The 21,035-nt window shown below is 44.2% G+C and overlaps 11 protein-coding genes and 1 pseudogene across 12 annotated transcripts; 6 read left to right on the top strand and 6 right to left on the bottom strand.

Moving 5' to 3' along the window:
- Nucleotides 1–52: 52 nt before the first annotated feature.
- SPB1 (LALA0S11e00342g1_1) lies at nucleotides 53–2,524 on the bottom strand (the record flags this gene model as incomplete). Its single annotated transcript, XM_022775093.1, has 1 exon — nucleotides 53–2,524. The coding sequence occupies one exon, from the start codon at nucleotides 2,522–2,524 to the stop codon at nucleotides 53–55; it is 2,472 nt and encodes an 823-aa protein (XP_022630479.1).
- Nucleotides 2,525–3,360: 836 nt separating this feature from the next.
- LALA0_S11e00320g (LALA0S11e00320g1_1) lies at nucleotides 3,361–4,878 on the top strand (the record flags this gene model as incomplete). The annotated part of the gene is made up of 1 exon (XM_022775092.1): nucleotides 3,361–4,878. The coding sequence occupies one exon, from the start codon at nucleotides 3,361–3,363 to the stop codon at nucleotides 4,876–4,878; it is 1,518 nt and encodes a 505-aa protein (XP_022630478.1).
- Nucleotides 4,879–5,008: 130 nt separating this feature from the next.
- On the bottom strand, nucleotides 5,009–5,974 carry KAR4 (LALA0S11e00298g1_1; the record flags this gene model as incomplete). The annotated part of the gene is made up of 1 exon (XM_022775091.1): nucleotides 5,009–5,974. One exon carries the CDS (start codon nucleotides 5,972–5,974, stop codon nucleotides 5,009–5,011), a length of 966 nt encoding a protein of 321 aa, XP_022630477.1.
- A 1,118-nt stretch (nucleotides 5,975–7,092) lies between these two features.
- LALA0_S11e00276g (LALA0S11e00276g1_1) lies at nucleotides 7,093–8,232 on the bottom strand (the record flags this gene model as incomplete). Its single annotated transcript, XM_022775090.1, has 1 exon — nucleotides 7,093–8,232. The coding sequence occupies one exon, from the start codon at nucleotides 8,230–8,232 to the stop codon at nucleotides 7,093–7,095; it is 1,140 nt and encodes a 379-aa protein (XP_022630476.1).
- Nucleotides 8,233–9,922: 1,690 nt separating this feature from the next.
- LALA0_S11e00254g (LALA0S11e00254g1_1) lies at nucleotides 9,923–11,119 on the top strand (the record flags this gene model as incomplete). Its single annotated transcript, XM_022775089.1, has 1 exon — nucleotides 9,923–11,119. One exon carries the CDS (start codon nucleotides 9,923–9,925, stop codon nucleotides 11,117–11,119), a length of 1,197 nt encoding a protein of 398 aa, XP_022630475.1.
- A 133-nt stretch (nucleotides 11,120–11,252) lies between these two features.
- LALA0_S11e00232g (LALA0S11e00232g1_1) lies at nucleotides 11,253–11,843 on the top strand (the record flags this gene model as incomplete). Its single annotated transcript, XM_022775087.1, has 1 exon — nucleotides 11,253–11,843. The coding sequence occupies one exon, from the start codon at nucleotides 11,253–11,255 to the stop codon at nucleotides 11,841–11,843; it is 591 nt and encodes a 196-aa protein (XP_022630474.1).
- Nucleotides 11,844–12,447: 604 nt separating this feature from the next.
- On the top strand, nucleotides 12,448–12,696 carry MIC10 (LALA0S11e00210g1_1; the record flags this gene model as incomplete). Its single annotated transcript, XM_022775086.1, has 1 exon — nucleotides 12,448–12,696. One exon carries the CDS (start codon nucleotides 12,448–12,450, stop codon nucleotides 12,694–12,696), a length of 249 nt encoding a protein of 82 aa, XP_022630473.1.
- A 365-nt stretch (nucleotides 12,697–13,061) lies between these two features.
- ADF1 (LALA0S11e00188g1_1) lies at nucleotides 13,062–13,382 on the bottom strand (the record flags this gene model as incomplete). Its single annotated transcript, XM_022775085.1, has 1 exon — nucleotides 13,062–13,382. One exon carries the CDS (start codon nucleotides 13,380–13,382, stop codon nucleotides 13,062–13,064), a length of 321 nt encoding a protein of 106 aa, XP_022630472.1.
- Nucleotides 13,383–13,833: 451 nt separating this feature from the next.
- KRR1 (LALA0S11e00166g1_1) lies at nucleotides 13,834–14,841 on the top strand (the record flags this gene model as incomplete). The annotated part of the gene is made up of 1 exon (XM_022775084.1): nucleotides 13,834–14,841. One exon carries the CDS (start codon nucleotides 13,834–13,836, stop codon nucleotides 14,839–14,841), a length of 1,008 nt encoding a protein of 335 aa, XP_022630471.1.
- Nucleotides 14,842–15,100: 259 nt separating this feature from the next.
- On the top strand, nucleotides 15,101–18,172 carry MRC1 (LALA0S11e00144g1_1; the record flags this gene model as incomplete). The annotated part of the gene is made up of 1 exon (XM_022775083.1): nucleotides 15,101–18,172. The coding sequence occupies one exon, from the start codon at nucleotides 15,101–15,103 to the stop codon at nucleotides 18,170–18,172; it is 3,072 nt and encodes a 1,023-aa protein (XP_022630470.1).
- A 29-nt stretch (nucleotides 18,173–18,201) lies between these two features.
- VAC17 (LALA0S11e00122g1_1) lies at nucleotides 18,202–19,542 on the bottom strand (the record flags this gene model as incomplete). The annotated part of the gene is made up of 1 exon (XM_022775082.1): nucleotides 18,202–19,542. The coding sequence occupies one exon, from the start codon at nucleotides 19,540–19,542 to the stop codon at nucleotides 18,202–18,204; it is 1,341 nt and encodes a 446-aa protein (XP_022630469.1).
- Nucleotides 19,543–20,938: 1,396 nt separating this feature from the next.
- LALA0_S11e00100g lies at nucleotides 20,939–21,034 on the bottom strand (annotated as a pseudogene). The gene has a single exon. A coding segment is annotated over exon 1 (96 nt).
- Between the last annotated feature and the right edge of the window lies 1 nt (nucleotide 21,035).

Raw genomic sequence — 21,035 nt, 5'->3', positions numbered from 1 at the left:
AACCAAATTCGACCTCAAGTTGCAACTATTTATTTCGAGCATTAATGTGTCACTATTTTTTGTGATGTTTCTTCGCGATACGCTTCAAGGCTCTCTGTTCGTTCTTCATCACACCGTCGACCATCTTATATTTACCCTTCACACCCTTAGGTCTGCCTGACAACCCTCTGTTTTTACCAGTAGCCACGACAAGTGTCACCTTAGGTTTCCGCACCTGTTTCTTACTGACCTTTTTCATCAGCTTTGCAATCTCATCCGCCTTATCACGTTCTGACTTGTCAGCGTCATCGTTGATGATACCTGCCTTTTTCTTTATCTTTTCTAGGCGAGCAACAGCGCGCATCTTCTTTCTAGCCTGGGCTTCGGCAACCTTCTTGATTGGTCTTGCATTAAGAGCTTTCATCTTCTCCTTGGTGGCAAGAGCGGCTTCCTTTGTTATAGGTTTGTTGATTTTGGAGTGACTTTTTTCATCTTCCAAGAACCAATCGGGCAGACCTTCGTTGTCACGGAATGCGTATCTATTGAATCCTTCGTCGACCAAATCATGTTTAGTTCTTTGTCCCAAGGCCAGCTGATGAGCTAACGTCATAGCCTCGACAGTCGCAATGTCAATTTCCTCTGAATGTTTTCCTTTCTCTGCTTCCTTCTTCTCGTTATCGGAATCATAGTCCGAATCCATGCTCTGATCCTCTTCGTCTTCTCTGCTAACGAGCTCGAACCCATCGTCATTGGCACCGGCATCGTCATCTTCACTTTCTTCTTCGCTTTCTTTGAGAGCTGGGTCGTTGTCAGCATCACCTACGACAGGAACTTCCGGCTTCGTTGGAAGGTCGGCTTCAACACCTTGAAAAATGGATTGATCGAATAGGTTTCTGGCTTTGGAGCTCAATGCATGCTTTGGAGCTTTGATATTAGCGATCAACCTATTAATGGCTTCATCGTCATCTGAATCGGAAAGTTCTGAATTTTCATCCTCACTTACATGGTCTTTCTTATCTTCAGCGTCGGAGCCATTGTTTTTCTCGCTGAATCCGGTCCATTCACCGTCCGTGTCTCCGCCACGGGCTTGTTTGGCTTTGAAGTTCGCGTCTCTTTCGGCCCTCTTCTCTTTGTAGTTTTGATACATGAAGTTCAACTGTGCCTCTAATTCGTCGGCTTCAGCAAGGTCGTCACGTTCTCCAAGAGGTGCGTCGTCTGCAATATGAATATCGTCATTGTTTGATTGCTCATCCTGGTTGAAAATCATTCTCCTCTTACCTTTAGCTAGTTTATCGAGGATACCGGTTTTCTCAGCACTCTTCAAGTTGAATATGGCATCTCGTCCTATGTCCGCTGATTCGATACCAATATCGGCGGGCGTCAACATGTTCATTTGCATTCTTGTTAATTCCTTCTGCTTCATCTCATTCTTCTTTCTCTTTTCACGCCTTTGATTCAGCCTTTGCTTTTCCTGCAGACTTTGCAGTTCCTTCTGGATTTGCTCTTCTTCAGTCAACGGTACAGCCTCCGTTGTTGGTTCTTCCTCCTTATCCACACCTAAGATGTCTCTGGCAGCTTTTCTCCACTTCAGTAACATTTTGAAGTCTTTTTTACCCAGAACTTTGAGATCCTCTATGCAAGCCATAAACTCAGACGTCGTCTGCTTCAATTTTTTCAGAATTTTCCACTCATGGTCTTCTGCATCCACAGTGAACTTGTTTAAGGATCCTAACATGTCGATTGGCTCTTCAGTCTTGACAAAATCCATAATAGGCTTCGTGTGGTAAAGGAGATAGTCACCCTCTTCGTAACCCTCTCTCTTTCTAACCTTCTTCTCAGGATTGAAAACCTTAGCCTCATTGTTCTGGGGACCATCGGGCAGCTCTTCAAAAACCTCTTTGGGATCCAGTATTCTTGCGTCTAACTTTTTTGGAGCTTTGAAACCTTTGCACACAACAAAAATTTCAGCGGAGACATTTCTCGAAGCTGGGGGCTTAGTTGCCTCAACCTTGTCAAAAAGCTGACCGAAAACCCAGATCAGTTTATTGTAGTCCTTAGACCTGAAAATCTTGGTAACAAAAGTTCCACCCACCACAAGATTTTCCACGGCCAACTTTAATGCTTGTAGCGTTAAATGTGACTGTGTGTAGGCATCTTGGATCCAGCCTAAACCAACGTTTGGTGCACCATCGTGCATGACGGTATCAGCCTTCCAAGTCTTCATATATCCTCTCAGCTTAGAGCGGCAATCTTCTGTTGTAATGTCACTTTGAAAAGTTATCACATTGGGCATCGATTTCATCGGTACAATATCGACACCAATGATAAGGGAATTTACCGGACAAAGTTTGGAGGCTACTTGACACCAAGACCCTGGTGCCGCACACAGATCGATTACGACCTTCGACTTCTCCAGGAAGTGACCAAACTTTTCATTTATTTGGATGATTTTGAATGACGAACGAGCACGGTAACCTTTCTCTTTGGCCAGGAAATAGTACTTATCCAAACGACCTTTACTATTCTTCTTCTGTGTTTTACCCATGGTCACTGTCTATCTAAGAGCTGCTTTACGTGGATACTGTTGCTGTCCGTCAAAGTAGCGAAGGTTAGAGAGATGCCCTCATCTCATCTCATCTCATCGCATCGGCTAAAATTTTTCGAGCTCTGGCATTTGCCAATTTGACAGGTAAAATAAAAGTGATCGATTCCGGTGACAGCGCTGAACAACAGCTGTTTGTCGATATCTTACTTCCCCCGAGAATAATGTCTTTGCCAATATGGAGCCTTTGAGTGAATATCTGCCGCTGGGCCCTCAAGAATTGTTACTGGGCGAGGTTCAAAAGAAAATAAAAAAGAAGCTGAGATTCACAGGAAAAACCCTTTATGCTGTCGTCATGGACACTAAAACAGGATAGGAAACTCACTGAACGAATAATCACTGGTGTCCGACTCCCGTGCACGTTGTTATCATCCATCGTTATGTGGGAATCACACACAACTGCGCTTGAATTCCCGAGCTTGCGTTGCAAGACACTCAATTAAGAAATTGAGAGAATTTCCAATGGGACTAATATCAAATTATACAGATCGTTTCACCACAAAAAATGCCTAACTATCTGCGTGTGCATCCATCGGAATCGCTTTCATTGATCTGTCTCTCTTGTTCGGCAGTATAGTTAGTCGATATCACAACTATTCTACGAATCTACAAACAACGACTTTTTATGAAATAATGATCCTCTCGAGATGCGAAAAAACACATATATTTTTTCGAGATCCTGTTGTGCAAAGCCCTTTTTCAAGCGCACTCGTACCATCTGCTCGTTCCACTCAACTGCGCTGAAATAGGATTCGATCTCCCAATCGAACCCATTCAACATGACCTCCTTTCCATTTGAAGGTGTTGAGTTCATCGACACACCTGCTGCCTCAAAGCCGGAGCCTTCCAACACCAAATACGGTGTGAGGACATCTGATTCACCTGCTATCAAGAATGCACCTTTGCCAGCTGACGGTCCGGGCTCAAAACATTTTTCCAATTTGATCGTTCTTGCACTTACGACTGGTATCCCATTCTATGTTACCAGAAAACTAGGTGGTGGAATCAAAACGTTCATTTTCTTTTTCCTGTTGTTCGTTTTGCCAATCCTCATGGCCTACTGGACACTCGCATCCACTTATTCGCCTCGTTTGAATGAGAAGGCCCAATTCCCGGGAAAGCCAATTGAGCACTACCTGACATTCCACGACGAAAAGCTGGCTAAAAAATACCATGGTAAGAAAATTCCAATGGAGACTTTCCACGAATTGTACTTTGCCAACAAAGTATCCTTCAACGGGGACGCCCTCGAAATCTTGGAATACAGACACGACTGGGCTCAATTTTCCTTCACCTTGTCACTATTCAGATTCTTTTTGTTGGGCATGATCCCTGAGGTAATTTTACACACTAGGTCGCAGGATGAAGAACAGGTCAGAGACCACTATGACCGAGGCGATGATTTTTACGCATGGTTTTTGGGCTCGAGAATGGTTTATACTAGCGGTGTGGTGTCTGACATCACTACCGAAGAGACTTTGGAACAACTGCAGGACAATAAAGTGAAAATTGTGTGTGACAAAATTGACCTACAGCCAGGAGAATATCTGCTAGATCTAGGATGTGGCTGGGGCACTTTAGCTACATATGCTTCTAAAGTCTACAATGCTAAAGTTACGGGTATAACTCTGGGAAGAAACCAAACCAAGTGGGGCAACGGTAAGCTAGAACTTCAAGGAATTCCACAATCTCAATCTCGCATTGTTTGTGCCGACTACAGAGATACTCCTTTGGCTACCCCTGAAGGCAAGAAGTATGATAAGATTACCTGTTTGGAGATGGCTGAACACGTTGGAATTAGAAAATTCGGTTCTTTCCTCACGCAAGTTTATAACATGTTGGAAGATGATGGTCTCTTTTTTTTGCAAATTGCCGGATTGAGAAAATCCTGGCAGTACGAAGATCTCATTTGGGGTCTTTTCATGAACAAGTATATCTTCCCTGGTGCTGATGCTTCTACACCTTTGGACTTTGTCGTTGCCAAGTTAGAAGGATCTGGATACGAGGTGGTTTCGATCGACAACATTGGTGTCCACTACTCTGCAACCTTGTGGAGATGGTACAGAAACTGGATGGGTAATAAGGACTTGGTCATTAACAAATATGGTATCAAGTGGTTTAGAATCTGGGAATACTTTCTTGCCACGTCTACCATTATCTCAAGACAGGGATCGGCTACTTGTTTCCAAATCGTGTTGAGAAAAAACATCAACTCTTACCATCGTATTGAATACGTCCCTCACCAAAAGGGTTTGTTGACTCCGGTGAAGGAGGGTGTCAGCAAGTGGTTCAAATGATCAAAAATCATAAGCTTCTTTAGCACATTGCGATATGCATTTCCAGACACTATATTGGTAAATAGACGTACCTGAAAACGGAACTGTTTAACAGATTTTGATTCATGCAAAACAAAAGAAAGATGGCTGGTCAAGGACCCCTTCTCTGAGTTGGACTCTTTGGTCTGAGAGCCTCGATCTCACTACGCGGGGGAAGATGTGTGCCGAGCCTCTCTATTTCTGCCTGATAAGCGACGCTGTCAAAGTTATCCAATATGACATCGGGGCTCATTATCACCCATCCCGGCCTCATTCTAACAGGAGTTTCGGTGCCTGTCCTTGCAGGTATGATGTGGAGCCTTCTCGTTGCAGTTGAGAAATTTTCGGCAATCCTATAAAGATGAGCTGGGATAGCGCTATTTTGCAAGTTCTCTGATTCGATGTTCAAATCCGTATCCACGTTACAATGTATCAAATGGCCATCAGTAGCCCTGCGAACAGTCCCTGTTATGCACATCCAACAATGCCATTGCATTTTTTCAAAAAGAGCCTCATCATTGTCATCGAGACCAGGGTAGAAAGGGGAATTTTTGTCTACTGGAATAAAGACCAGTTCTTCGCTTTTTCTAAATTTCTTTGCCCATCCATCATTCTGCAAGAGCCTGGTTAGCTCGTTAATTTTCTGAGCGCTTCCCCAGATAAATAGAAAACCTGGTTTCGATATCAGCCTATCTATTGGAAGAGAAGTCAATAGCGGGTATATAAACTGATTATCTGTGAGACACCCTATCATAACGACTTCAAACACTAGTTTGTCCGAATGAATCCAATTATTCAAGGTGGAACTCATTTCGTCTATGTTAACCCTACATCCATACGGCTTCGTGGCATGTCGGGCAACGTGCTTTTCCTTCAAGCGAAATAGCTTCTGAAGGTTGGGGTATCCCTCAACTTGATTCTGAGAGTTTTTGACGAATTTCTGAGGCGGAAGGCTGGTGTGCACATAGTGCTCAGTATGGTCGTTACTATGAACTTGGGCCGCGGGTTTGAGTGGATTGCCTCTTCTTTTTTTCGAGTTTTCGTTGGCGCTCTTGATTGAGATATGAGTTGAGTGCATTTCAGGTTGATCAGCGAATCATCAAATGTTTCTGCATTGCTGAGCGAAGCGCTCAGTTTTTATGTGCCACAAGTTGTATGGATTTTAGGATTTGAAACATAAGTTTAGTTTCATTATGTAACAAATGCTACGGCACCTCTACAATCCATCGATACGGAATTACCCATTACAGAACCGGCACATCTTTTCAGCATCAAATACGCGTTTTGAATCTGTAAGAAGCTTGTTACAAACAGTGCGAATACTCAATTAGTTTGAAGATGAGGATTTCAATGACATTTTGGAAAAGTGACACATTGAAATCAAAAATGTCTATCTTATCTCCTATCTGCCTCAGGAAACTTAATGATCTTGATGAATAGCTAAATAATACACGGTGATAGTTAATTCTTTAGAAATGACTGACACCAATTATGTTGTGGGAAGACTGAAATTGAGTCAGCTTCTCACAGAACTTTTACTGCTTTAAAAACCTACTTCCTGGTTCGTTGTAAACCAGGGAGCTGCCGATGACACACTAAGTGTCAGTTAAAGTCTCGTTGGTAAAGGCGACCATTCTAAAAATGATAAAGGTACGGATAAGACGAGGATTTTATGTTTCATAGATGACAATGTCTCATATTACGATATTTCATGTTTCGGTTTCATTTGTTTCTATTCAATCAATATACTGGAAGTTACGCAGGGCCTGACTAAATTAATTCCTGTAGAGACTAATTGGTTCTGTAAACATGTCACTCAGTTGTCCCAAACAGTATGAAATGGTAGCTTTTTTCGTCATTCCGATTATAACTGTTCAAAGCAGTGCGGGCAGCAATCTATAATCATAGTTTCAGCTGTAATCTCAAGACTAGGCTACAGCTTCGGAGGAACCCAAAGCTCAACCCCAACAAACGATCCGCATACATTTATACGTGCGAACGTCATATTTTTTAAATTCATTGAGTCGTAAAAGTTACACTTCTAATTTACATGCTTAAAACAATAACACCGTAATTCCATTTAATATCAATATCGTAATGCGCGTGCACGCTCAACCAGTAAGCGCGCTCGGAAGTCTTTCTGTCTCTTCTGCGAAAAGAAGGTCAGAAGACCAGAATAAAAGAACCTCTGGCCGCTTAACTGGTGAAACAGCGACCTCTTTCCAATTCGTCAATCACGGATTCGATTACTTCGTCTTCGTCATCTTCTTCCATCATCTCCACAGCCCCATATTTTATCATATCCCATCTTCTCCAAAATCTAGCGCATTCTTCGTAACAACTGGAGCCATGCAATGCTTCTAAATCGTTTTTCGCTCTACAAAGACGGTCTTTGAGCGACTGCAGCCGAACCGAATCTGGAAGCTTGGATATTTTGCGGTAATCGCAATCAGTCTCATATTCGGTTGGATTCGTCACCTCGGATTTGTAGCCGCTTGTGTCATCGCTGTCATCGTCGGAGTAAGAGAGGCCATTTCGGTTGACAGAGGTGAAGGAAAAACTGCGTTTGTATTGTGGAGAGCCAGGGTTGGACGTATGCGCTACACTGAAATCTTCTGCAGAGGGTGTAGAAAACTCTGGCGAGCATACGTGTCGTGGTTTGCACATACTGTCGTAGACTTTGGCTTCCGCTGTCGAGGTTTCATTGCAGTAGCGCGCCCACACCTCGTCGATGGATTGCAGCAAATAGTCGAAACATCTTTCTTGAGCTTCTAAATCTGAATGTGGAATGGTCTGCTTGCGAATGATGGACGAAAACGACGCATGTCTAGAGGGAGATTTGCGCTTTTCGAGCGCACATGCATTTTCGAGGGCCTGCTGGTAGTCTTCTGATGGATTGGATTGCGGTGCAGCTATTTCTTGAGGCAGCCCCAGTTCGTGTTGCACGTTGCTTACAGGGGTAGCCTTCGGTACCAGACATGCAGTGTTGCCGTCTGGTTCGTTTTCAGAATCCGAGTACCGAGATACGGCTTCGAAAAGAATTGGATCTACACGAGGAGAAGCCTTGAAGTGCACTGCAGGTTTTCTTGAGAAACTCATGCGGTAGGAACCCGTACGCTCTGATACATCGGACTCGTCGCTGGATGTCGCCGATAATCTCCGAGAGGAGCTGTCGTTTTTGGCGGCACGGATCGACGTGCGTGGAACATGGGCCATGCCACGCGACGAGACGGAAGGTGGTGAGGACGGCACAACATTCAAGGCCCTGCGCTTGGGTGGCAAAGGCTCTGGGGCCGATCCTAAAGCGGCACGCGACCGCTTGGTGTGAAACTCCATGTCAATTCCGTTGGGGTTTGAACTGCGCAGTTAAGGCGTCAAACTGGGGAGAAGTAGGACACAAATATAAGGGTTGATGCGTGGCACACACAAAATATTGCAGGAACCTAAAAACGCGAAACAACAAACCCTTGTCTTACTTCTCTAGCTGTGTTGGCCACAAGTGCGTTGCAAGAAGACAGTAGTAGTGCAATTAGCCGCCGAGTAAATTCAAACAAGTAGCAGCAGGTGATGCGACAAACTCAGGGTAACCGGAAAGCGAGAAAAAATTTTATAAATTTTTCGGGGATCTCCGGATTGTCGTCAAGAATGACACAAGGATTGGGTTTTTTCCTAATTTTTTTTTTTTAAAATCTTTCAGAATTGGAAGAAAAGTGGTGAGTAAGACGATGAAAAACGGATACTACAAATATGTTTTTTTCGCAAAGAAAATGACCGCGGAATACAGACCTCTTATTGGCTGCAGATCACGTTTCTGACAGGGTAACGGCCCTTTTCGGGAACAGCAGGGTGGCAAATAGAAGCCAACAAGACCACAAGAAACTGGGAGGCGGGCACAAACACATTAAAGTGAGTCTGCCACGCCAACTACGGGAGCTATACACACGAGACTAGCACTGCAGTACACAGTGCGACGAGACGAACAGAAAGAGACCGGTATGGAGTCAAAAGCACGATCCCAAGGTGTCGCCAGAGGGGCTTGGTGGTGGACCCCATAATGAGGACTGAGAGGTGGAAACAGGCGCACGTGACATCCACGTGGACATTAACAAGTCACGCGACCTTGGAGGCCCGTTGGAGATCCCGTGACCTTGATCATTGTTATTCTTTTTTTTCTTCCTCTTGGGTCTCCACTATGGTGGGGCGCTCGTTATAGCAGAAGAAGCGGATGGCACCACCACCGCCCTAAGCGATGGCGAGTGAAAATGGCCCAGATGACAACAGAAAAACACACGAAGTGTGAGTCTGTAAAAGAGGATTTTGTAGACGGGGAGAACTACTGGCTCTGACGTGCGTTTTGCCACCTTGACATTCACAAACCGCTTTTGCATCGATATCTGATGCGAAACAAAAACTCCCGCATGTCCAGTCGTGTGCCACCACAAACGTAGAGATATCATCGCCAGCAATGCACCTTCCTGGTGAGTAGCAATCTACCATCCAGTAGTAGTCGCAAGCACTAGCCAAGCTTAATCAATATGTACTTCGCAACCATCTTTCGTTTGTAAGATCCGGCTCTTCTGCTTCTCGGAAACCTCATCGCGCCGAGAATCCATACTCAACGTCGCGCCAAACTTCGCATTCAATTTCTGCTTATGAACATTGGACGTTTGCCAAATCGTTGAACTGTTTTATCCGTCTTCTAACAACGTTTTGTCTTGTTTGACATCTTTGAAAAGGTGGTTTGTGCAAGCAAGGAATTTTCGTCTCACCCGTTTCTTTGTAAGTGCGTGCCCTTAAGAAATATCATCGTGGACGAAAATCATAATGTCGCAGAAATTTGATTTTACTAATAGAGAGAACCTATATAGTTAATTACGCTAGACGCACACTACTAAACCGTGGTTGAGAATCAACAGTTTACACCAGTTGAGGACTCAGGCTAGAGAGCGTAAGAGACGCTTCGAAGAATGGCCAATAGTAATATTCACTTTTGTGATTTTGTAGTATTATAGAATGAAACATCACGATGGATCGAACGACGGATGAAAAGTTAGTAGAATTACGTCGCATGTTCCCAGACTACGATCCTGCAGGGCTCTTGGACGTGCTAGTGAGCTGCGACGGCTCCTTGAAACGGACCAGGACTTTACTGGGGTCTGGAGAAGAAACGCAACGTTCCATTAAACGTTTCAAACCACAACAGACGCTGTCGCGTTTCATAAAAGCGCCCCACAGTGCGGTCCGTACAACGCATTCGTCGAAACCTATTACGCTTTACGCTAAAAGCGAGATAGAAGCGTCCTTGAAATATTGCACGTACCACACCAATGTGCTGCCGGAGGATCTTGCTGAAAAATTGCTGCACCAGACTTTGAACGATGCGCACTACAAGGCTTCAGAATTCTACCTTTTCGGTAACAAGTGTACCTCGAACCATCAGTCTCGCATGTTCATGCCAGCGAAACCGTCAGATGTGTTTTACTACAACGGAAGAGAGGTGACCGACTACGGCGTGTACAGCAACGAAATGATGCTGGCTCAGGTTCTCATCGAGGACGTAGTCAATAATGCGCTCTCACAGAGAATCGGACTTCCTTTCCAAGCCAAATCCGGCCAATGGGAGGCCCAGGCCGCGTTTTCCAACAAATACGAGAAGGACAGCAATTTAGATTGGCATTCAGACCGCATGACTAACATCGGCCCTCACCCGATCATAGCGTCTCTGTCACTAGGGTTTTCGCGCGACTTCAGGGTCCGCAAGGTGTATCCTTCGGACTCCCAAATCTTTTCCATTAAGCCGCAACACAACTCGTTGGTAATAATGCACGCTGGCTTTCAGGAAGAGTACAAACACTGCGTCCCTCTTCTGCCGAAAAAGTATAGAATTCCTACGGAGGACCTACATCCGACCGCTGGCGCTAGGAGAATAAACATTACCTACAGAAATTATCTCATCAAGGATCCCATCTTTTGCAGACTATGCGGCTCTCCCATGGATTTACGCAGAATGTTTAAGGACCCTGCTAAAAGAGGACGCTATTTTTATCAGTGCTCTAAAAGTTACACAGAGCACAACGGTTTCAACGAGGGAAATGAATGCAAGGGTTTTTCCTATGCTAATTTCGAAAAAGATCCTCCTTTGACGGACGACGAAGAACACGGTTCGTTTTGGTTAGCAGATGATGACATTGAGGCAAGAGCGTTGCAAAGCTCGAAGTGTTAGTAAAGGATCTTTTGATACTGATCACATGACATCTGAAGATTCATGAGATTTTCTTGATTTAAGGACATTGATGTCGAAGAGCTCTGTCCTAAAACCGTTTAAGAGACTAAATGCGTGAAAACAGACGGTACGAATGAGCACAGATGATGCAGAATACAATGCTTTGTCTCAAATTTTCCGAATAAGCAAGTTATTCGATGTTGTCGACGCATCGGATTCGGAGAAAAGGTATCGCGACGTTGAAGGTACCTTGATTACAGGGCTTGAGTTTCTCGCTGGTCTATTCGACGATTTACACCTATTGAAGAGTTTCGGCTTCATTGGAGAGCAGAGCAAGATCTACCAGCGGCTCAACAAGACGGGTCTATACTCCAAATTGTGGTTGGTGTCATTGATTTTATCGTCTCGTAAGAGTCTGAGCGAGATTGTTCGACTTGCAGCGTCAAGATCAAAACTAAGAACAGAGGAACTGAAGTTTAGAAGAGGTGCTCCTAACTCGGTCAGGAAAATATTGCTCGAAAAGATTTCTAACAAGATCGACGAAATAGACAAGAAACTTCGAATTGCAGTGATAGAGTTACTGCAGACGTCTGCCTATCTGCTCGTGGTAATGGTTGATGTTTTTAAGCTCGGCGTTAGCGAAAGATGGAAAAAGTTCCTAGACAGAATTTCCGGATTTTTCACAATCTTGAAGTTCCTTTTCCTTGCTGCCTCTCCGTCCTAAAGAGAAACCTCCTTCTAGAGACTTCAAGATTGTTACACAGTGTTGTGAAACTCGCGAGATATTAAGTCGTCGCAATCAGCACAACGCATTCAAGAACGTCAAGAGGGCTGAAAAGGGCGATTGCTTCAATTTCCAAGAAGCGTGTCTATTCGGATTGCATACTGCATCGCGACTTTATCACAGAAGACATGAAAGTTTAAGCGATTACTCTTCTAAAGTTTTGCCTACACACAGATGAGGGACAAACAGCTCTGGCTTGCAGAGTTGTTAGGGCAGTGCTGATGGTTGACAAAAACCGACTTAAGTTAATAAAGACATTCAAAATAAGTACGTTGAATGAATAGCGGAACAATAGATATTTGCGCCACGGCGTCTTAGCACTGAGCTTTCAAGTGCTGCCAAGACACACATTCGTCTTAGTTCCTAGCCAGCGCTTTGATTATGGCCAATCATTATGACCTAAAGTTTCTTGCATTACCCGGTATTCGAAAGTGATATACAAATTGGAAAATTTTGGCCTCGCCTACAGGTGTAACAGGCAGATTGAACCAGTACGTAAGTGTCAGCTCGACGCTAAGATCTTGAATATACCCAGCATATCACCATGTCCGAGCAAGTGAAAGTATCACCAGCTAGCAGATCGCTACTTAATGATAAGTGGGATGTTGTCCTTTCGAATTTGGTGGTCAAATCCGGTCTTGGATTAGGTGCCGGTGTAGTGGCCTCTGTGTTATTTTTCAGACGTCGTGCATTTCCAGTGTGGATCGGCATTGGATTCGGGCTCGGTCGGGGCTACGCTGAGGGTGACGCGATTTTCCGTTCTTCTGCCGGTTTGAGAACTGTGAAAGCGTAGACATTTTCTATCGCAAAAGCATGGCAGCCAACAGCATAGGCGACCATCAAATGATCCATCAATATACATTCTTTACGTATTTGCAAAAATGTAACATACTCTATCAGTCATGTCTAGTTAACGCAATAAGCAAGGGCGGTTGTCCCAGATTTTTATATGGGGAAGCCTCATGGCGAAAACTGCAGCAGCGAGGGGGGGCCTTCTCACCTAGCTAAGAGTATATCACGGCACGGCTCTGTCAGGAACCTGGGAGCTAAGTTTAGTCGAGCAAGATAGCGGAAGGAGAGGGCAAAACAGCTTTTGCGTTTTTCATTGAACTCGAGCAACGTTCACTCTACCCCCTGCATCACGCATCGTAAAGGGTTTCAGAGAGAAAACCCCGAGATTTGTTCGAGTTGCCGCAGCATATGGTCGTCGGTATTTTTCTTTTCTTGCTGAAATGCCTCCTGCGTATTTTTGTCTCTCTGCTGATCTTTCAACAATTTCTTGACTTTTAGAGCTTCAGGGCAGGGCTTAACATTTTTCTTGGTTTCTCTCTCGTTGAGCTCAGAGAGTAGGAACGACTCTTTGTTCACTTGTTCGATTCTCAGCTTGGTTTTGATTCGTTGCTGCTTTTTAATACCACCTTTCGAGACGTTTTTAGAATTCAGCTTAGCGCTTTTTTTGCCAGAGACTTTCCCCTTCATAACTTGACAGTGCACCTCAATAGTCTATCGATGTAGTGGATGTCGGAGGCACAACTCGATGATTCATGCGGTTTAAGCACTCTAAAGCTTCAGCAGTTGTTGTAACTGGAACTCTTGATGAGAAGCTCATCTCATCGCATACACAACCATTCGAATATTGAAAAATGTCAATTAAGAGCATTTTTGATGAAAAAAAGATAAATAAAATAAAATAAATTCAAATTAAAACAAAAAAAAAGTAGTCATGTGATATTGAAATTTGAGGAAAATTTTTACGAGTGTGCTCATCTCATCTCATCGCATCTCATCGCAGAGATGGTCGATTTGTGAAGGCGCTTTTCAAAGTTTATCGTAACATCACTGTAGTGCTACTATTAATTCACAAGGTTCGTCTTATTCTCGACCCACTGCAGGCGGTAAAGTTAGAATCAAACGATTCAAAAGTTTCACGATGCCCTCCACTCACAACAAAGATAAACCTTGGGACACGCCTGACATCGACAAATGGACGATTGCTGAATTTCTTCCGGAAGACAATGCTTCCGGTTTACCATTTTCAGAGGAGTCCAGCTTTATGACTCTTTTTCCAAAATACAGAGAAGTTTACCTAAGGTCAGTATGGAACGACGTCACCCGCGCATTAGACAAATTCCATGTATCGTGCGTATTGGATTTGGTGGAAGGCTCGATGACGGTGAAAACAACGAGAAAAACATTTGATCCAGCAGTCATACTTAAGGCCAGAGATCTCATAAAGCTTCTCGCTCGTTCGGTGCCGTTTCCTCAGGCTGTCAAGATTTTGCAGGATGACATGGCCTGCGACGTGATTAAGATCGGCAATTTCGTAAGCAATAAAGAGCGTTTTGTTAAAAGAAGGCAACGTCTGGTGGGACCAAATGGTAACACTTTGAAGGCGCTTGAACTACTCACCAAATGCTATGTGCTTGTCCAAGGTAACACGGTAAGCGCGATGGGCCCTTTCAAGGGCTTGAAAGAAGTGCGTCGAGTAGTCGAAGACTGCATGAAAAATGTGCATCCAATCTACCATATCAAAGAACTCATGATTAAGAGAGAGCTCGCCAAACGCCCCGATTTGGCGGAGGAGGACTGGTCGCGGTTTCTGCCCATGTTTAAGAAAAGAAATGTCGCTCGTAAAAAGCCTAAGAACGTCAAAGTCAAAGAAACCAAGGTTTACACCCCCTTCCCACCTGCGCAGCTGCCTAGAAAGGTTGACTTGCAAATTGAGAGCGGTGAGTATTTCTTGAGCAAAAAAGAGAAAGATGCCAAAAAGCTAGACGAACGCAAGAAAGAACAGGCTTTGAAGCAAGTGGAGAAGGAAAAGGAGAGAGCCAAAGATTACGAAGCTCCTTCGGAGTCAGAGTATCAGGGATCTTCAAAGAAAAGAAGTAGGAGCGGGGCCGACGCCAAGGATGAGTCAAAGAAGAAGTCCAAGGCTTGAAAAAAAGAAACTGTAAGTATTATAGAGCTGGAAAGTACAAATTGGCGATTAAATAGGAATCAACATCACCACCATAGCATTTTACACCTTTCTGCGAGAAAGCTGAAATACTCGTGTTAGAGAGCTTTTTGGTCTCGTGCGTGTCTGTATATTGAGAAAGGTATAGTTGACGCCAAATTTGAAAATATAAAAAATAATCAAGTTTACGCGTTCCTTCTCTTCGATGAACTGAAGCTTCAGCAAGTCAACTCATCGCAACATGGATCTCATTGACCATCTGAGCATTAAGAAACCTCTCACAACAGGTTTGGCGAAAAGGCTGGAAAGCATTGAGCAAGAAGATAGCTTTGCATTAGGTGGAACAGGGTTTCTGTTCAACAATAACTCCGTATTCAAGAGTGCCAGAGAAAGGTTGTATGGAAATGAGAAAGATAAAGAGAATGCTCAAGAAAGTCCAGAGCATGGTTTAGAAGACCACAGGATTGCTCCAACCCAAAAAATCATCCTTGATTACGATGGCGAGAACTTAGAACAGGATTTTCCAAAACAGCGCGACAGTGTCGAATCTTCCCGTGACAACCACGCACAAAAAGCACAGAGAAGACTAAATCTCAAGTCTCACACTATTGGCGTCACCTCAGCTAGCAATGATGCCACTCAAGTCGTCCTGCCCCAGCCTGACACCACCGGGGATGAGGATAGCCCGGGCCTCGATACTCAAATTCTGCCTATGGAATCAGCTGCTGAGTGTAGTGACGACGACTTTGAATCGACAAAACGAGACCCAACGCCAAGTTGCCATAACATGGATATCGACGAGAATACTTTGAAAGCTACTGTTCAAGATATTGATGCTAACTTAGCATTGACGGCCAGCAAACTGCTGTCGCATGATGAAGCTGAAGCTGAGAGCCGCGAAGACAATCTAAGCGAAAATAAAAATATGAGAGACCATCATACTATGAAGAAAGAAGCAGTCGCTGGTAACAAATTCACATCGCGCAATTTTGTAGATGGATTCGATGATTCCTCTGATAGCGACGAGGGCAACGCCAACTTTGACAGTGACACAGCCCTGCAGACTTCACAGATGGACGAAGATGAGGTCGAGATAGATATAAAAAAGACCCCAATTGGCTCATCGGACCCACAAAATGAACAGGGCCTTCGTTCTTTAAAAGTTTACGAGGGGGTTTTGCGGCAAAAGCTTCAGGAAAAGGAAATCATTGCTCTTTCTTCGAGCTCCGATGAGGAAACCCCAATTAAAACTTACTCAATGGGCTCAAAAGCGGCTGTATTTGATTTGAAGGCACGTCTCTCTAAGAGGAGGCAAAAATCGAAGATAGATCGCAGCAAAACCTCTTCAGCATCAGCATCTCTAAAAACTCTGTTTACCACTCTGCGAAAGGCCAATAAAGAACAGATAATGGACTACCGGAAAGGGAAGCTCACATCAAATGGCATTGATCTCGCGGCAATAGCTGATGAAAAAGAATCGGTTGAATCCCTGCTGGAAAGGGAGCTGGCAAGGAATAAAAGGATTAGACAGCGAGAATTGGAACGGCAGAAGGAGAAGGAAAGCCCCAACGAGAACGGTGACAGCGCGTCCAGCGATCTTGATTTTAGCAATAACGAGTTTGAAGGTGAGGTATCCGATCAGGATAACAGTGATATTGACCGCGATTCTGACGACACGTACTCAGTACAAGATGCCATGCACGGGAGTCAAGATATCCATGAAAGTTCCAAAAATGGCCCAAAAGATGTTTTCACCGAGGGCACTGAAATGCATGAAACCGATTCAGATGATGACGAGGAGATTGTCGGAGCACATGAAGAACACAAAAGAGATATCGCGGAGGCTCCAAGAACAGAATTAAAAGGACGCCGAAAGGGGGCTTGGCAACAAGAGGAGGAAGAAGAAGAGGAAGAAGGACAAGAAGGAGAAGAAGGACAAGAAGAAAGTATCCGGCTTTCCAGAAAAAGCAAAAAGTTACAAATAAGAGACACCGAATCGGACAGCGAGGATCCTCAGCAACGGCCAAATAAAAACGTAATTGATCTTGGCGCCTATGGAAATAACATCCCACACCCTTTAATGGACAGCAGTCTCCGAAGGACAGAAGTTATGGATTTGAAAAAAACTCTCTTACCGGACATGGAAAACATTGAGGAGAAGACCTTGAATAACACGACATCTGAGGTGGGTTCTCCAAACACGGAACTTCTAAAGATGAAAATCCAAAAAATCATGGAAAGACAACAGAAAAGAGAAGCAAAGCGCGCGATGCGTATAAAGAAGATGCGTGACGGAAAGGTTAATGAAATGATGGAAATGGAAGCCGAAGAATCTGAAGATGAATGGTTCGGAGTGGGAGGCGCTGACGGAGAAGCATCAGATGAACACGACTCAGAACTTGAGGCTATGATCGATGACTATTCACACTCAAATTCAAATTCCGACGAGATTCGTCAAAAGCTGATCAAGGATGATATAAACAAGGATAAAGATATGGTGAACAAAATTCTACATGACATTGAAAGTGGCGGGTTTAGGAAACGTGGTCGCGGGGCTCTTGACCTTGAGCTAAGCGATGGAGAAGACGACGAGCTTTTAAAATATCATGCTAGAAGAAAAGAAGATTTCAGGCAAAAATTGAGCTCGAGCGCCTTAAATGGTACCGCGCTAACAAATCCAAGGGCAAAACCTTTTTTTGAAAGTGTCGTAGAAGGTTTAGATGACAAAGTGAATTTTCTAAGCGAAGATGAGCTTGAGATCAAGGAAAATGCTGGTGACCGTTCTACCCAAGATTCCATTGTTTCAAAAAAGAAAACCACTCTTTCTCAAGCATTTGTTCAACAGACACTCTCGTTCTTAACATCTCGAGACAAGGAGTCCCAAACCGTGGTGAAAGAGGCTTCTTCAGGTATTCTTTCACGGCCTGGAGACGACGATGGTGAGCTGGATTTGCACAGTCTGAAGCAGCGAAGTCGCATAAAAGTCTTTTCAAGCACTTGGTCGGATTCGAATGTTACAACCGGTGACGACCCAGAACAACCTGTATTTGAAAGGAAGTCAGGCACAATTTTCAGTAGGTTCAAACATCACAAAGAAGCAAGCGAAATGTTCAAAGAAGGACAAAAAACGGTCAAGTCAGCAACATCATACAAAGTTGCAGGCTCCAGCAGGGCGTCTATTACGTACTTGGGACGAGCTCGAAAGCTGGCGGCTGGTAAAAAGGCAGTGAAATTGCGCTCTAAGGCGGCCAGACAAAATAGTTCAACGGATCCATTGTTTCGTGCTCGAAATGAGGGTAGTTTTGAGACGTGAAGCAGCTTATTGATCAAAATCTAGTTAATCTAGCTATGTAAATTTGTATTCAAAGCTTCCCGCAAAGCGTCATGAGATACTTTGAAATGCAGCTCTGTGTGACTTGGAGGAGTAATAAATCGAGAGCCGCTTGGGCCGTGAACTAATATGCTACCCGAAGAACGTGAAGGCCTTTTAGCCACTTCCGGCTTTCGTCCCTGCCCTATGAGTTTTGTAGTTGAATATTCGCTTGAATACTCTAGCCCTGTCTCCGAAGTGACCAGCACTTGGTTGTTCAAAGCCCTTAGTGAGCCGAAAAATCGATTGGTATGTTTATTCTCAATTCGCCCGTCAAGCTTTCCTTTTTTGGGTTCAGGTAGCGCATACTTGGCTAACAAGTCTCTAGATCCGTTTGTATTGGAGTTGGTAACCCGCCCATGAATTTGAGGGATGTGGTCGATGGGAGTGATTCCGCACTGCACAATGGGCTGTCTCGACGGGAGAAGTCGAGAAAACGAAGGCGCAGTAATTTTCTGGGAATAAAGTTGAGATCGGGCCTGAAGACTCTTCTTGAGAGTTGAGTTTCGTAGCGAATCCGTACCAGGCTTTGAAAAAACGCTGTCTAGACAAAGGGGAGACGTTGCTGGGCTAGGAGATATTATTGTTTCTTCGTCTGAGGAGTATTCATCATCTTCGAAAAACGAGATCGACAATCGCTGCCGATCTCGGAAGAAACTTAATCTGTTCTCATGAGGGTTGCTTTGTTTGTTAAGGCCAGTATCGCATGATTTTGCGCCCCTGAGAATACGCATATCGGTCTTTTCAGAGACTAGCCCCTGGGGACTTACAGAGCGGGGCCTTAGCATAGTAGGATCCGCATTTGTTCGCAGTTTGGAGCTTATGATGCTGCTATCACTCAAACGGCGAGAACCCGTCGAGATCATGCTTTGCCTTGCCGAGAGTTTTGTGGGTGACAGTTGATGTTCCCGGTTTTTCCGCTGGATGATTTTGAGCGGCCGGGGCTCAAAGGATGCTATAGATGCGGGGGAAAGCTCGAGGTCTGGAACGAGAGAAGTTTGGAAATCCAATCTAGCGGTTGCTGCCTCGAAATCAGCAACCAGCTCGCGGATGCTGGATTCGCTGATATGCTGCTCTGCATCGCGATTAGCGAGTTCCAGAGTCCTACAATACAGCGTATTGAGCTGCCCCAAATATGTATAATAATGCTGGAGGCCATCCTGCAATCCACCCAGCTTTCTGTCGCTGCGAATCCGGTTGTCATATCGACTTCGTTGTGTATTTATGCAGCCGTCTAAAAGTTGTAAAGTTTTCTGCGTTTGGACCAGCAAAAGCTGTCCTACTTCATTCACCTCATCTGCAAAGTTCCCCATGATTCAAACCGGAAGCCTGACTTCCTATGTTCCTGGTTGCCTTTTCAATTCAGTGGAGAATGATCTTTAATTCGATGAGTTCAATTAACGGTGATGTCTTTCATTTTTCTTCATTTCTACAAATTCAATGTTTTGAAAAAGTGCGTTTTGAAAACATTGACTGCGAAAATTAATTCCGGTGGTAAACAAATCTGAAAAGGCCAAGAAAGCAGCCGCTGTCATTAAGAACGTATAGCTCAAATAAGAATTATAGCCGTTAAATGATCATGTAGCATGAGCTTTGGAAGAAGCCACCTTGAATGGAGTGCAACGATGAAGAAGTTCGTGAAGCCTGCCTGGCTGTTTCCGCGTGCGGGGCTAATTATCTATTATTCTTACAAGACGGGTCATCCGGAGGCACAATTAATTATGTTCGATGCATGTTGACAGGTCCTGCAAGATATCTTGCTTATATTGCAGCATAAGGACTCAATGAGGAAGAAAACGTGTAGCAGCATAACCTTGAAAATGTCTAGCACTTGAACCGGCTGTGGATAATAGTGCTTTTTTTCTTTTGTGCGGACGACTCATAAATATAATGAATGATGGATCTTGGAATTCGAAGATACCGTTTTATTCGTGGTGACGTGTCCCACACCTAACAGGACACTGTGTTGAATGCAATGCATTTCGCGAGAATTCGATGATTTGCGTTTTACCTCAAAATGAAGTTGTGAAGGTAGCGGTTTGAATCGCTAGGACCTGCCGCTAATTGAAAAGACAAATTTACTTTACTGTGTGCAAATATCATCGAAGAATTGGCGTTCGTGGGAAAAATCATAGTATTGTGCTGGAGTGCGGAGGACGTGACAACAGAACCTGCACGAGGAAGACCGTCCCCGCTAGCACTTAGGAACCGATATATTTACTTCCCAGCCCCGCCTGAGGAGGTTTCATGGGATCTGTGACGAGAGCCGCATGAGCGCTTCGAGGAACCAGTACCTTGATTTGCATCACACTCGAAGTGAAATTGGTAGAAATACTGAGATCATATTGAGGCAAATGAGCGGAGGAAGCTTTTAGGTGACACGATTTATAAGGCTTATCAGATGATGTAATTTCACATTAACATCAATAGTGACATTAAACTGATAGCTTAATAGCGTGAAACTTTACACAAACTGACCGGCTCGATAGGACCTAGCACAATTCCATCTCGCTTACTAAAACCTCGAGTAGCCAGTGAAAGATGATTTGTCTACGGGCTTTTTAGAAGTCGACAAGCATGATCTGTAATTTTTCATGACATGAAAATTAATCTGGCACCTCAGGTGTCAGCGTCACAAATTACAATAAAAAAGAGGAGTGTCGGTAAAATAAAAAACAGAACTAAACGCTGACATTGGCAAAAAAGACATCAAATTGCGCTGTTTGTAAACCGGAGGGCGAACGTTTGTATAGGTTTCTTCTTCCTGACCCTACCTGTAGCCTCCTTGAGAGAGAATCTGCCACAG

Source organism: Lachancea lanzarotensis, scaffold LALA0S11, assembly GCF_000938715.1.
Source record: "Lachancea lanzarotensis genome assembly LALA0, scaffold LALA0S11, whole genome shotgun sequence".
Classification (NCBI taxonomy): domain Eukaryota; kingdom Fungi; phylum Ascomycota; class Saccharomycetes; order Saccharomycetales; family Saccharomycetaceae; genus Lachancea; species Lachancea lanzarotensis.
Note: the sequence above shows the minus strand (reverse complement) of the source record. Positions and strands in the feature narration are given on the sequence as shown.